General features: G+C 39.1%; 3 protein-coding genes across 3 annotated transcripts in view; 1 reads left to right on the top strand and 2 right to left on the bottom strand.

Annotated features, from left to right (window-relative positions):
- The first annotated feature begins 605 nt into the window (after positions 1 to 605).
- LOC134802979 (histone H3-like) lies at positions 606 to 1,168 on the top strand. The gene has a single exon (XM_063775714.1). The coding sequence runs from the start codon at positions 681 to 683 to the stop codon at positions 1,089 to 1,091; it is 411 nt and encodes a 136-aa protein (XP_063631784.1). The 5' UTR covers positions 606 to 680; the 3' UTR covers positions 1,092 to 1,168.
- A 685-nt stretch (positions 1,169 to 1,853) lies between these two features.
- On the bottom strand, positions 1,854 to 2,216 carry LOC134802648 (histone H2A, sperm-like). The gene has a single exon (XM_063775284.1). It carries the CDS (start codon positions 2,214 to 2,216, stop codon positions 1,854 to 1,856), a length of 363 nt encoding a protein of 120 aa, XP_063631354.1.
- Positions 2,217 to 6,066: 3,850 nt separating this feature from the next.
- Positions 6,067 to 14,689, bottom strand: part of LOC134802649 (uncharacterized) — a 73,580-nt gene continuing 64,957 nt past the window's right edge. The window contains exons 23-29 of the mRNA XM_063775285.1: positions 13,397 to 13,487; positions 12,559 to 12,663; positions 11,901 to 11,957; positions 10,443 to 10,587; positions 10,149 to 10,253; positions 6,583 to 6,700; positions 6,067 to 6,071 (exon numbers count right to left, since the gene is read on the bottom strand). Of these exons, the coding sequence (XP_063631355.1) occupies positions 6,067 to 6,071; positions 6,583 to 6,700; positions 10,149 to 10,253; positions 10,443 to 10,587; positions 11,901 to 11,957; positions 12,559 to 12,663; positions 13,397 to 13,487 (626 nt within the window). The remainder of the gene's footprint in view (positions 6,072 to 6,582; positions 6,701 to 10,148; positions 10,254 to 10,442; positions 10,588 to 11,900; positions 11,958 to 12,558; positions 12,664 to 13,396; positions 13,488 to 14,689) is intronic.

Raw genomic sequence — 14,689 nt, forward strand, 5'->3', positions numbered from 1 at the left:
TCACTGTCACACTAATATGGAAGAGGGATAGAGAGACATAATGCTTTTCGTTGTAGAAGCGATAGCGATTGTAACCTTGGCTAGGCCGGCTGGTCTGTCTAATCTGTCTTTACCGGAACTTCCCTCTGTCCTTGGCAAATCTAAGTTGTTTCAATCTATTAAATGTTAATTTTTCTACCGCATAAATGGGAATTGAGGCAAACCTGTCTTACTAATATTATTTGTTCCTACGTAATATATCCTAACATTAATATCTTAACTTATTCATACCTAATATTAATACACAAATAGTTAATTTCGTTCTAAACTGACTCTCTGTATGACATTTTGTGGATCGGTGAAGATTTTTACTAGGTACATATATGTTCATAAACCTAAATCTAATAGGTAGGTAGATATAACTAATACAATTACATTATACCTTCCAAATTCAACATTGCGGTTTAAATAACGGTACATTAACGGCTAAGCATTAGTGTATTTCGGTGCGGGTAGTTTTATTTTAAGAAATTCAATCTACCCTCATTTACAATAAACATTTGCTACTACCATAGTGGGGGCAAAGCGAGGCTATATAAACGTAACGCTTACTAGAATCTTCGCACAAAGCAAGACAGTACATTATAATAATATTATACACACACTATAGTTAAGTTAGGTTAAGTTAATAATTTAACAAAATGGCTCGTACGAAACAAACAGCGCGGAAATCCACAGGAGGAAAGGCCCCGCGGAAGCAGTTGGCTACGAAAGCAGCACGGAAGAGCGCCCCGGCGACCGGCGGAGTGAAGAAACCCCACAGATACAGGCCCGGAACGGTCGCGCTGCGAGAAATCAGAAGATACCAGAAGAGCACAGAACTCCTCGTTAGAAAGCTGCCGTTCCAGCGACTCGTTCGTGAGATTGCACAAGATTTTAAAACGGACTTGAGGTTCCAGAGCTCAGCCGTGGCCGCTCTACAAGAAGCCAGCGAAGCGTATCTAGTAGCACTGTTCGAAGACACGAATTTATGTGCTATCCATGCTAAGCGCGTCACGATTATGCCAAAGGATATCCAGCTAGCGAGGAGGGTTCGGGGAGAACGTGCGTGAAGAAGAAATAGCTGCTAATGTAAATATATTTAAGTAAGAAGTGAATCTCTGACAAAGCCCTTCTCAGGGCTGCAAAATTTCGATGTTTCTCTAGCGTCAATCGATCGATCAATCATACACAAGGGTACTTCAATGTTTATTAGCAGACCAAATATATTACCTGAGTAAATTAGTCGTAGAATCAACAAGAGTTCGTAGTTCTCCTTCGTTCTACGATGGGACCAATGTAGAATAACGAGAAAACATAATTTAAGCTCGTTAGTTTGTTCGGTTAGTCATCAAACCTTCATGTGGGTAAAGTAATACAATATACCTAATCAAATAGGTAAATTTTTTACCAATTGAATTTTTTTCTTAAAAAATACCTTTACTGTGCAATTAAATATGTGCAGTTCTCATAAAAATTGCAACTGGAATGCAATTTGCGTACCTACTCGTATTTGATTGAACCTTTCGATTGACGATCGTGTTATAGAAACAATGAAAATGTTCTGTCCTGAAAAGGACATTTTTCTTTTATAATTAAGCAGGCAAAATTAAATTCAATTGATTACTTAAAACTATTCATATATTATTCTTCACCGATTTCTCCTCACACTTAAATGCTTCTCAAAATTTTCAAATAATTCTTCATTCGATTTCTCTCCACATTTAAACGCTTCTCAATTTTTTAAAGGTTATAATTCTCACGGCACAAAACGCCGGTGTCTTCGTTCCACTAGAAACTTGTCGGACTAGATCACACAATCAGGCAAGTTGTCCTCAATCTTCTTGCGACGATTTGATGGTCTTCTTCGGCAGCAGCTCCTGACGGATGGAAGGCAGCACACCGCCTTCAGAGATGACGACGCCAGCCAGGAGTTTCCGGAGCTCATCATCGTTCTTGACTGCTAACAGGATATGGCGAGGCGCTACACGGCTTCTGCTATTATCTTGGGCCGCTTGCGCTGCTAACTCCAATATCTCAGCTGCTAAATACTCTGCAACTCCTGCGAGATATACAGCAGATCCAACGCCTACTTTCCTCGCATAGTTCCCATTTTTTAGCAGCCGATGTATGCGGCCTACGGGGAAAATGATCCCAGCCTTCGAAGAGCGGGTCTTGTTTTTCTTCTTTGAGTCCATGGTGGGATGACTGAACGCCAGCGGTTGGCGGAATGTTACAAAATTCAAGTCTGGCAACTAGTGGGTGTACGACGCAGTATATCGACATCGACAGTGACCAATGGGAAAAGGATGTGAAATGCTGATGAATTTTTTCTACTTAAGTAGGTAGGTACTTCGACGACTAGGAAAACCGAAATGGTCACAAATTGGAGTTTGTGTAAAAATCCGTTAGATGATATGCTTTAAGGGGTTACCCATATAAGTAGGCGAGCCCAGGCGGCTTAGCACGGTCGCGTTTTTATCCCTTGTCACCATGCCTGTCACGTTCTAACAAGTACGTAAGTGCGAAAGGGACGCGCATAGTGATAGACGATAAAAATGGAACCGTGCTGCGCCCACAGGTCCAGGTATTTATATCGGTAACCTGATGGTATTTATATGGGTAATAACTTAATAAGTACGATAAAGAAATTTAATAGGTACCTACTTATAATTAAAAGTACCTATGTATGTTTGCCATCTAGAGCTCTAGAGAACGCACTGTAAAGTACTATAGCGATATCAGCGATGAAGGATCTGCATTACTCGTCTAGCTTGTTCCAGCCGGATTGTATTTATTAACTACCGAAGTTGTGTAAAAATAATCTTAAAGCCTAAAGCTGAATATTAGAAGAAACTTTTACAATGAGGGTAGTATTATTTGTTCAGATTTCACGTGACTGCACGAGTTCAAACCAATACAATCATAAAAGTTTAATAAACATTTTGTTTTTGACACTTTCTATCGTCGACGGTACTGGTCTTTAAACAATCATCTACTTACCTACATCATCGAAATGATTCTACCAATACAGAACTCAATGAGGTTGCGATGTTTCTAAATTCTAACACACATTCCTATGTTTAGTCACAGAATACATAATAGTACTACCGTACAGAAAGGACACTTCCTACAAAACCAAACTTTGACAGCGATTCAGGGTCGAATCATGCTATCCCTTTCTAATGTATGGCACTATCCCTTTCGGCTATTTAGGGTTGTCAAAATTCAAGTGATTATCGTATCTGTGATCGTGCACGCAATTAAAAGGACGTCAAGTGGTGCCTACCCTAATAATTGCTCGAAGCAACGCTGAGCCGAGTTTACCCGAAGTCAGGAGTGTGTCCGCAGGTTTTAGTGCCAACTTCGGTCTCAATCATCAGAACAGCTCGATGTTTAGGATTACATTGTAAAATTTCAGGTTATTCGGGTACTAAAGAGTGGTCGAAATTTGGTTGAAACTTTAACTTCTTAGGTAATCTTAGGTGGGATTAGGTATTTCAGTTTATAACTTAGTTTTAGTTACCTATATAAAAGCGAGTAAAATAAGAGCTAATAAAAATGCAAATTCAATTTCATAACTTTTTATTAAGTACTGAACTAAGTAAACATTTTATAGTAGGTATTGCACTTAAATGACTAGGTAAATACACATTGCACATATAGGTACGTAGAATTTTTTTATTTATGAACAAAAACGTAAGTTTAGAAACATTCGAGGTCCGGGTGTCGATCGGTTAGCTTCTTTCTAATACTAAAAAACCGGCCAAGTGCGAGTCGGACTCGCGCACGTAGGGTTCCGTACCTACCGTTACGGAAAAAACGGCAAAAAAAAACACGTTTGTTGTATGGGAGCCCCACTTAAATATTTATTATATTCTGTTTTTAGTATTTGTTGTTATAGCGGCAACAGAAATACATCATCTGTGAAACTTTCAACTGCCTAGCTATTACGGTTTAGAGATACAGCCTGGTGACAGACAGACAGACGGACAGAGGAGTCTTAGTAATAGGGTCCCGTTTTACCCATTGGGTACGGAACCCTCAAAAACAAAGTATTGTACAATTGAAGTTTGGGACTAAAACTAGTTTATGTTACATTTTTGACTCCCTATACAAGCCACCAGGTAGGCGCCACTCTCACGCACACAGCCTTAATGGTTGACGTCGGCCTGCATCTGCTGTGGCGGGGTGTGGAACAGCAGCATGGGGTCGAGCAACTGGCGAGCGCTGAGCGCGGATTGCTCGAGCAGGTTGTCTTGTAGAAGCATCTCGACGTTCAGGCCTGTCAGGTCCTGGGTGAAATGAGATGCACATTATAAATAATTCTTCGCGGATGTATGCAGGTTTCCTCACGATGTTTTCCTTCACCGAAAAGATAGTGTTACTTAGATATCAAATGATATTTCGTACATAAAATCTTTGTATATGTACAGTCGACTAAACTATAACTAATAGTACATTCCAATTTTATTGACACCTAGCGGCCTTTAGAAAAAACTAAATGAACTATACCATGGAGATAACAACAATAAGGAGTAACATTTAATTAGTTAACATTTAGTTCACTTGGAAGTAATAAAAGTAAACAAATAACATCTTGGTTAACGCTGGCTTGAGATTGTGGTTTTAATAAGTACCTACATACATTTAATTTTCCTATTGTTTTAATAATCATAAAGTTACTGCCCAGTAATGCCCATTTCTATTTAAAGTCGTACCCACAACTTGCATTTTAGATTTTGGAATTTTTATATTATTTCCACACAGAATCACGAGCTTCTTAGAACCTAATACGAGAAATAAAGTGTCCCCAAAATATCATAAAAAATTTTTGCTATCCGTTTTGTTACGGTCATAGAGGTTGTATTGAAAACCGTAACCAAACGGACCAAAAATTTTGGGGACTGTTTTTTTCTCAGTAAAAATGGAAAAAACTCGTGATTCCGTGTAGAAATAAAATAAAAATTCCCAATTCTAACACAAAAAAATTTGATACAATTTTAAATAGAAATGCCTTATTGCGTGGCGTGTATTTAAATTTAAATGATTTCAAGCATTTAATATGCGAATATAAGTAAATTTTAGGTGCCACCACGGGGGTAATTTATCCCCAGGTTCTACACAATCTAAACTGAATAATCTTTTTATACTAATACAGGATTTTCAATAAGCAAATGCATACGTCAATAAACTTTAATAATAAACATCAATTAGTGTTCGTTCGTGCTCCGAGTTTGTACTGGGGCCTTACCATGATGTCCTTATTGCGATTCTGTTTAGGACTTAAACTGAATTGCTAAAGGACGGAGCTATATAAGTTGCATAACTCCGTCCCTTAGCAATTCAGTTTATGTTCTAAACAGAATCGCAATAAGGACATCATGGTAAGGCCCCAGGTATGGTGATGAACTATAAGTTACCTGTACTTGTGAGGGTGGGCCGACAAAGCGAGTGTTTCTGGCGATGCCGCGGCCTCGCCGTGCGTATGTCATGTTCGGCATTTCCGCTATGAAACAATGACATTATTATTTATATTATGGTCTAAGAGGGGGTAGACAAATTAGAATATTCTGGCGGGGCTGTGGATGCGGGTGTATAGAATTATGAGTAAATACAATATCTAAGACGTCGGTTACACGCTAATTCTGGCGTCAGTTCAGTCCATCAGTCCATTCGAGTTTTGACTGATGCCAGAATGATGGAAAATGGCCACGGTTACACGATCAGTCCAGACTGACAACAGACTGATAAAATTACGACACAGTCGCCGTTTGGACACAGAACGCAATAGTCATTTAGTCTTGCCTAATATGGTGACTGACGCGAGAATGACACGAACAGGTTACACGATCAGTCTCCTACCAGTTTCCTGTCATTCAAAATAGACTGACGAATATTATCTAAAAATTTAAATTTTCATCAGTCCAGACCATCAGTCCATCAGTCCGCGTGTTACACGATAATTCTCCCTTCAGTCTGATGAACTGAACTGAAGCCAGAATTAGCGTGTAACCGATGTTTAATGAAATGAAAGGAACCTTAAGTTTAGTCTGAAATGTAAAGTTTATAAAGAGAATCAGCAAGACTAACGAGTAGCAATATACCTCAATACAGCGTCGAAAAAATTAATGGGCTCTGGAGGGAAATTACCTTAAGTTAGCTCATTTTACTTAAAGAAAACAATTTTTTATTTTTATAAAGAAACAAAACTGCATTCAAATATTTTTTTTAATTCGCTTGCCTCGTCCGGGAGTCGAACCGGCTAAAAATTACAAAAATACTAAATATTCAATTTTATGGATACTTTGTACGACAGACTGATTGACAGACAGACAGACTGACAGACTGTATCGACTAGTGGAATAAAATAGCATTTATTTTTTATTTTTAGTTAGTTCGTTTCCCAGGCGATACAAGTGAATTAAAAAAAATCGATGAATGCAGTATTGCTAATTTAAAAAAATAAAAGAATGTTTCCTTTAAGTAAAATGAGCTAACTTAAGGTTTTAAGGCGTTTTCCCTCCAGGGCCCACTAGTTTAGACCACACTGTATAGTGTTACCGGTGGCGTAGTTGTGGTGGTGGTGGTGGGGGGGTGCGGGCGTCCAGGCCGCGGGGCGGCGCGCGGCGTCCAGCAGCAGCAGCGCGCGCGCGCTGTCCGGCACCACGTGCCGCGCGCCCTGCACCACACATTATCTCACATTCCTAAGGATCACTTGCACCATTCACTAACCCGGGGTTAACCGGTTAAACCCCCGATTCTCCCGATACCGTTCAGCAAGAGTATGATAACCAGTGTCATAACCAGAGATCGGACAAATTTGCGTCATTGCTCGCAATAATGTAGACATGACTCCAAAATTGATTAAATAATTAATCATTTAATTAATTTCTTACCTGAGGTTTAATTTTGATTCCTAATCAATAAATAACACAAAGATTTCTTATAATGTAAATTTATTAGAGAAAATAATCAATGAATCAGCATGTTTTTAAAATTTTCTGTAGGTACTCATTTTTTATATTAAAAATATATTTAATTTATTTAAGTGCTATTTATTGACTAGGGAACAAAATTAAATCTCAGGTGAAAAAAAATTAAATGATTAATTATTTAATCAAATTTGGAGCCATGTCCACATTATTGAGAGCAATGACGCCAATCTGTCCGATCTCTGGTCATAACAGCTAGGTCATGGACTTTTTAACAAACATCTTTTTATAACAGGTGTCACAGACAGTCCCCTATGCCGTGGATGCATGGAGAAGGAAGAAACAACCTCTCACGTGATGTTGGAATGCAGCGGAGTGGCCCCATACAGGGCAAAACATCTCGGATCCCCGAAAGACCTCCCCGAGGTCCTACTCAACATCAAAGGTTTGATAGGATTCCTCGAGGAGCTGGGCTGGCAGGACTAGCCCACCCCCTATCACGCAAAGTAGGCGCAAGTCGTTGAGTTGGGGACAATCGCCCCAACTACAATACAGTACAACTGGTTAGACCAGGGGCCCGTTTCTCAAAAGCTTGTAACTTGTAATACAAGTGCAAGTCCCTTTTTAACAAAAGCTGTCAAAAAGTGACCTCCGCTTGTATTACAAGTTACAAGCTTTTGAGAAATGGGCCCCTGCAGTTATCATGGTTACCAGTACAATTTGACATTGGATGTGTGATGATTGGATTGGATTAGTGGGATGGTGCAAGTGGCGCTAAGTCCCCGTAGGTTCGTGATCTTCTCTCACTGAGCGTAAGCGAAACGGAGGTGCGTGCTCGGGACCGCGAATACAATGTTATTGAATTTTAATTTATTGTAAGTTTCAAAAAAGAAAAAAGTAATTCTCTCAAAAATAAAATTGCACATTTTTAGGAGTCATTTTCATATTTTCAGCTTTAGTGTATAAATTGTTACAAATTTAGTGCCTTATAGACCTATGCTCGTGATTCTTTTCCATCGTGTGAATTTAAAAAAAACAGGATTCAACACGCTGAAGTCCGAGGAATCCCTAGAGAAAATCCTCAAGATTATAAATGAAATTTTTGTTTGGCAACCGTAAAATTGTTTTCTAAATAAGTTTTTGGCAAAATTTTCTTTTTTGGTACAAGCTTTTATCGTTGACTGTACTTTTCTTACGACAGACAACTAATACTCATCGAGACAATTCTAAAAACCCCTAACACGATTAGGTTGCGTTGTTTCATCACAGAGTTCCTATGGCCACCTCATGTCTCCATCATCAGATCAGTTCGACGTTCGACAGTACCATATTATTGTATTGTCATCAGAACTACATACAGCTGTCAATTTTCATGACGCTACGATCCTTGGAAGATGGTTAAATTAATTACCTTAAATTCCATTACAGTTAGTTACATACAGGTCGACCTAATAAAAGCTTGTTAAAAAGGTACGGTTTTTTCAAAAACTCCGCTCTCTTAACCTACGGCACCTTAAGTAAGACTCCCCCACCCAAATAAAATAGGCACTGGGATATAAAAATTAAAGTCAAATTTCTTTTTAAAATCAATTGAAACAAAACTAAAGTCTACGTGAGCTCGGATTTGACATGATAGTGAGGAAAGACTTTATCATAGTGCAGATTTCTCTTTATTCAAATCTAATATCCTCCTAAGGCCCAAGGTCCTACATATAGTACTTATTCAGTTCGATGAAATTTAAATCATATTCAATTGGAATAGAGTCGCATTTCTTTTGTTTCGTTCAGTTTTCAAACAAAGCCAAAATTTAACTCTATTCCCTGCACTAAAGGTTCAAATATCAGTGGCAAATTCTGGATCTTTCATTTGTATAGCTGGGCCTTAGGAGAATAAAACTTTATATCAATCGAAAATGAACTAATTTACTTAATTGAAGTTATTAGTACTACATTATAAGTTAAACTTGTGTCTATTTCCCCGAATGTCTAGTTCCAATGCCAAATGACCACTTTTTATATCACCACATTTGATATAGGTAGGTTAGGTTCGTTAGGTTTCTTCAAATGGCCGAACGCCAAACAGCACAGAATAGAGCCCCGCGCAAGCGGGGCTTCGTCGACATCGCTATAAAGTTAAGATAAAACGGAAAAATAAGATAAAAGTTAAGATAAAAGCTCTCGAAGGCAATGAGTTTAAGCAAACTTTAAGAAATTGGCTTCTTGATCGGTGTTTCTATAGTATACAAGATTTTTTAAATAACGTAGATTAAGTAACGATCTGTGTAAATTTGTAAATAAATGTTACCTGTAATCGATTTGGTTATGGTTAAAACTATATAAATGGCTGTAGGTAATTATAAAGTATTTGATAATTTTAATAAAATGTTAAAGTTATATAGTTAGTTTTCAAATGTAACTACATATTTTTAAGATGCCTTTATGGATTTGCATGCTGTTTGTACACAGCTGAAAAGGTGGAACATAATACTGTATAACAATAAGACCTGTAATTACCCTTTTTTGCAAATAAATAAATTGTTTGTTTGTTTGAAAAAATTATGTGGTCATTTTGCGTTCTAGCCCGTTTACGATGTAGACTATAGCGAACGACTAAAAAGTAATTGACGAATGACGACTAGACATTCGGGGAATTGACGTAACTCGACTAGACATTCGGAGAATTAGGCCCCATGGACCGAACCGATTATAACAGTCATAGATGTGATTAAATTACAAAATCCGGAAATAATTACATCTTCAATTAGTTACTACAATTTTGTCAAACATTCATTTTTTTTTCAGAAATATCAAGACCAAAAAAAAATAGAAAGAATCTTACGAGAATATTTCAAAGTAAAAATAGTTTAGTAATAAATTACTAATTTAGTAACTAAGACTTTCTATTATTTTTATTTAAACTTTATTACACAGTAAAAAATATACAGCGACAGAAGGCGGACTTAATGCTACACGGCGTTCTCTACCAGTCAACCTTTAGGCCAAACAAAGATGCATAGTTGGTTTTCATTAGTAAATAACAGAGTACAGGTATTTAAAAGGTCGGCAACGCGTATGTAACACCTCTGGAGTTGCAGGCGTCCATAGGCTACGGTGACTGCTTTCCATCAGGCGGGTCGTATGCTTGTTTGCCACCGATGTGGTATAAAAAAAAAGAGAATATCTCAGAATACTTACCTTGGGGAAGGAAACCTTAGTGATCTCAAGGACGCTCTCTCGGGCGATATTGTTCACGGCGAGCGCCTGCGTCACCTGCTCCGAGCTCGGATCCAGGCCCGACACCTACAGACGAACACATTGTTGGTACAAGCTTTTATCGCTGACTGTACTTTTCTTTCCACGGGCAATTAATACTCATCGAGACAATTCTGACCACCCCAAACACAATGAGGTTGCGTTGTTTTATCACAGAGTTCCCATGGCCACCTCCTGTCTCTATCATCAGATCTCGATGGTACACCAGGTACTTACCTCGATAACAGCAAAATGCAACGGATGCTTGAGTCTCGAGTGTGTGTTGAGGTCGGAGCGGATCCGGAAACGCTTCGGGCAGCGCGCGCAGCCCCACGCTCGGACGCCCGTGTGGATCAAACGGTGGTTGCGCATCGCTGTCGCTCTACAGACAGAAGAACGGGTCTCTATTGTTTCCCAAACAGGTTTAAGCCATAATGTTATTAGTCAGATGTGTGTATGTTGTTAGTCAGTTTTAAGTTTGTCCGCATTTTCGTTAGTCATAATTTGTTTGGCTCAGAATCGCGTAACTTTTCAGGATTGCCATAAAACAAATCTAACCTAACCTATCTATAGGATATATAACCTTACGAAAATCCTGAAAAGTTAACGGTTTCAATTTAAGGACAAATGATAATATGACAAATAAGTTTTTGCGAAAAAATCATTTTTGGTACAAGCTTTTAGGTATCGCTGACTGTACTTTTCTTTCCACAGACAACTAATACTCATCGAGACCATTCTAAAAACTCCAAACACAATTAGGTTTCGTTGTTTTATCACAGAGTTCCTATGGCCACCTCCGGTCTCCATCATCAGATCAGCTCCATGACACCATAATATTGCATTGTCACCCGACTTACGTATGTATGCAATATTTCAGGTCAATCGGAAACCGGGAAGTGGATCAAATTTAACTTGCAAGATTTGATTACAGACAGACAACAGTCAGGTGAAAGTAAATAAAAGCTTGTAACAATACATTATGACTATTTATGACTTAAAACTTTATGTGAATCAAATGGACAGACGAACAAATGTATAGACTTATTAGTAGTTTGGAATGCTAGGGACCATTGAAATTATTCCCACACTGTTTATTGTCGTTGCTTGTTCCCCCCCCCCCCCCCCCACGCACTCTCGCACATAGCTAATTAGAAACATATGCTAAAAATGCTTTTGGTACAAACAGCACCGGCCTAGCCAAGGCTTTGTGTCTCTATTACTCTCTCATATTAGTGCGACAGTGACAGTTGCGTTTCGATCGCTACGAAGCATAAGCGATTGGCATGTTGACTACGCGGCCTGAGTCGCTTAACTTCAAACTCGGGTAAATCCATCTGTCAGATAATGCGGTTTTAGTATTAAGAAAAGGTAATAGGACTAATAGGGCAGATATTTGCTGAGAGGGTCGAATGGATTTACCCGAGATTAAAGTTTAGCGACACAACCGGCTATAACCGCGAAAATCGAAGTTCGCAAATTGCGGGCATTTTTCTCTGTCACTCTTATTACGCCTTCCTTGGAGTAAAAGAGAAAGATCCCCGCAATTTGCGAATATCGGTTTTCGCGGTAGCCCCTCTGTTTATCGGTGGATCTTATTACAAGAGGCATAAGGTCTACCGATGGACAATTAACATTGTGGGCGATGGTACTACCAGTAGGACCGCAGGCATACGATGCAGTTATCAGACTCACCTTCTAAAAGCCACCCCACACACGTCGCACGGAAACGGCCGCTCACCGGTGTGAATCCTGTGAGCAAACAAGTAAAATGAAACGAGAAAATAACACGATATTTTACTTTACAAGTATTCAATATAATAGCGTTTAACTACTTATCTTTCGATTTTTGTTAGTGGACCGCGAGTACTTTATTAAGTGCAATAATACTGTACTATATGTAGGACATATCTGGAATGTTCGATGAGCATGGACGCAGCGCGAAACGCTTATTTGCACATATTACAATACAATTCTGGCCAAGATGGGACACTCTGACAACACCGATTGTCGTAGGTATGTGTGGCGAGGAGGAAGAGACAGTAAAACACCTAATGTGTGAATGTCACGCCCTCGCCAGACAAAGAATGTAGGACTTTGGAGCAGGATATCTGGAACCAAAGGACTTCAAAACGCTACCCATGAGCTCCATCATCCGGCACATGGCGATGGTGGGAAAAGCTCTTGAGTAGTTGACGGATCTTCTCTAGGGGGTAATTGCACAAAAGATCCCTATGGGTCGAAGTGTATCCGCAGGGGCCCCCGAAAACAATAAGATAAGATGCACATATTCCAGGTGTAACCCCGTGTCCTTTCTGAAGTACAATAATTGCGTGCTATATGTAGGACATACCTGGAGTGTTCATTAAGCATGGACGCAGTGCGGAAGGCGTGACCACAGACGGTGCAGGTGTGTGACCGGGTGGCCGGATACTGCGCATCTTGCCCATGGACCTCCCTGATGGACATTATACATTATTTATACATAAGATACAAAGTTGGTTGCTTCTGACAAGTACTTATGGAATAAATATCGTAAAGTCCAACCACCAATTGAGTCGATTAACTTCAAACTCTTAAGGGGCCCACAGATTACCAGTTCGCCGTACGATATCAGCCTGTCAGTTAATCGCAAAAGGTGACAGTTCCGAACTGACAGGCTGATATCGTCCGACGAACTGGTAATCTGTGGGCCCCTTTAGGAAATATCTACCCTATTATTTTTTCTTAACACCAAAATCTCAAAATTTGACAGTTGGGTTGACGTTTCGAGTTTGAAGTAAAGCGACTCACATAATGTAAGAGTAAGAAAGCTTAATCATACGACACAGTTTAACCTGTGGAGGGTTTTAAAGGGTTTCAAAACCTCATAGTAGGGAATTCGCCAGTAACTGGCCACCCTAACTAAAAATGAATTCTATTCACCTATAAACAGAATTCATTTTAGTATAAGGTTTCAATAACTGGCCAGCCTTCAATAACTAGCCACCTTATACTAAAATTAATTCTGTTTATAGGTGAATATAAATCGTTTTTACTTTAGGGCGGCCAGTTACTAACAGGTGGCCAGTTACTGCCAGTGCCTGCTACACAAATTTAAAAAATGTAGGCGCCATGGGCTATCGTCCCATAGAAAATTTGAATTTCGCGCCTTTTTCTACTGACAAACTTGCTTGACCGGCTATAGTTACTTGAGATGGTGTGACAGCAGGTTGGCGGGGAAGCTGAGCCCGCAGTGCGTGCACGCCGCACGCGCCTCCGTATGCGGCTGACCACCCAACCCTGTAACGTTCATTCACATTCTTAACCCTTAATGCATGATTTTTTCTTTTTGCCCGAAGTTAATATATGTATCACATAATTGTTTGCCGATTCTAGGAAAAATAGTAAAAAAAAATATAATGATTTTCACTGCGAAATCGGTGTTAGAAGTTGAATTGGCTAAATCATATTTCTGTAAATATGTAATTTTCAGTAATAGATATATGAATATTTTTACTACCATTAGAAAGGTACACTATTTGTGATCTATATGATAAAGTTTTTAAATATAAAATAATTACAAACCCTGAAAACACGCGTTCAAAATCACATACTAAAAATTATCAACTTCTGGATTTTTCTAAGCTTTCCGACTTTTCGTCTTAAAACGAATATAATGTTTATAAATTAAAAATATTGCGTAAATTTAACCGTTAAATCGTCACCATGCTACTTGACGTTTGGTATAAAGGTGCGTTCAAGAACGTAAGCCTTTTTTTAAATCTGTGAGCTGTCTAATGCTTTGTAGACATTTGGCAACACTATGTATTTAAGGGTTAACCCTTTCAACGCCGCGTGGGGCGCGTCATCGTGAACCTTGTCGTGTTGAAAGTTGATATTGGGCTGTAGCCGCGCGCGTCAGTTGACGTCTGTGACGATCGAAGAGTTAAGGATAAGATCGAGCGCCAAGGCTACCTTTGTAATTAAGTTAGCGAGACCCCAAGCTCATATAGTGAGTCGTGGTCAAATTCGACAATGGTAGGAAGACGATCTCGTAAACTTTTGTGAAATATTAAATATTGAAAAAATATTTTTTATGTATTTTTAAATTGTTATACATATTTATTACAATTACAACGTTACTTCATATACCAATGAGTTTTTCGGAACTTACGTACTGTAAAATCAGGTAACTTTCGTCCACAACTTACATAGTTACCTAATATCATTTGATATTTACCAGTCGCTTTTCGGTGAAGGAAAACATCGTGAGGAAACCGGACTATTCCCAACAAAGCCTAGTTTCCCCTCTGGGTTGGAAGGTCAGATGGCAGTCGCTTTCGTAAAAACTAGTGCCTATGCCAATTCTCGGGATTAGTTGCCAAGCGGACCCCAGGCTCCTGTGAGCCGTGGCAAAAAGCCGGGATAACGCGAGGAAGATAATGAACGTTAAACTTCACCTTTAAAAGCCGGTCTGAGTGATAATTCAACAATAAAAATCT

Source organism: Cydia splendana, chromosome 25, assembly GCF_910591565.1.
Source record: "Cydia splendana chromosome 25, ilCydSple1.2, whole genome shotgun sequence".
Taxonomy (NCBI): domain Eukaryota; kingdom Metazoa; phylum Arthropoda; class Insecta; order Lepidoptera; family Tortricidae; genus Cydia; species Cydia splendana.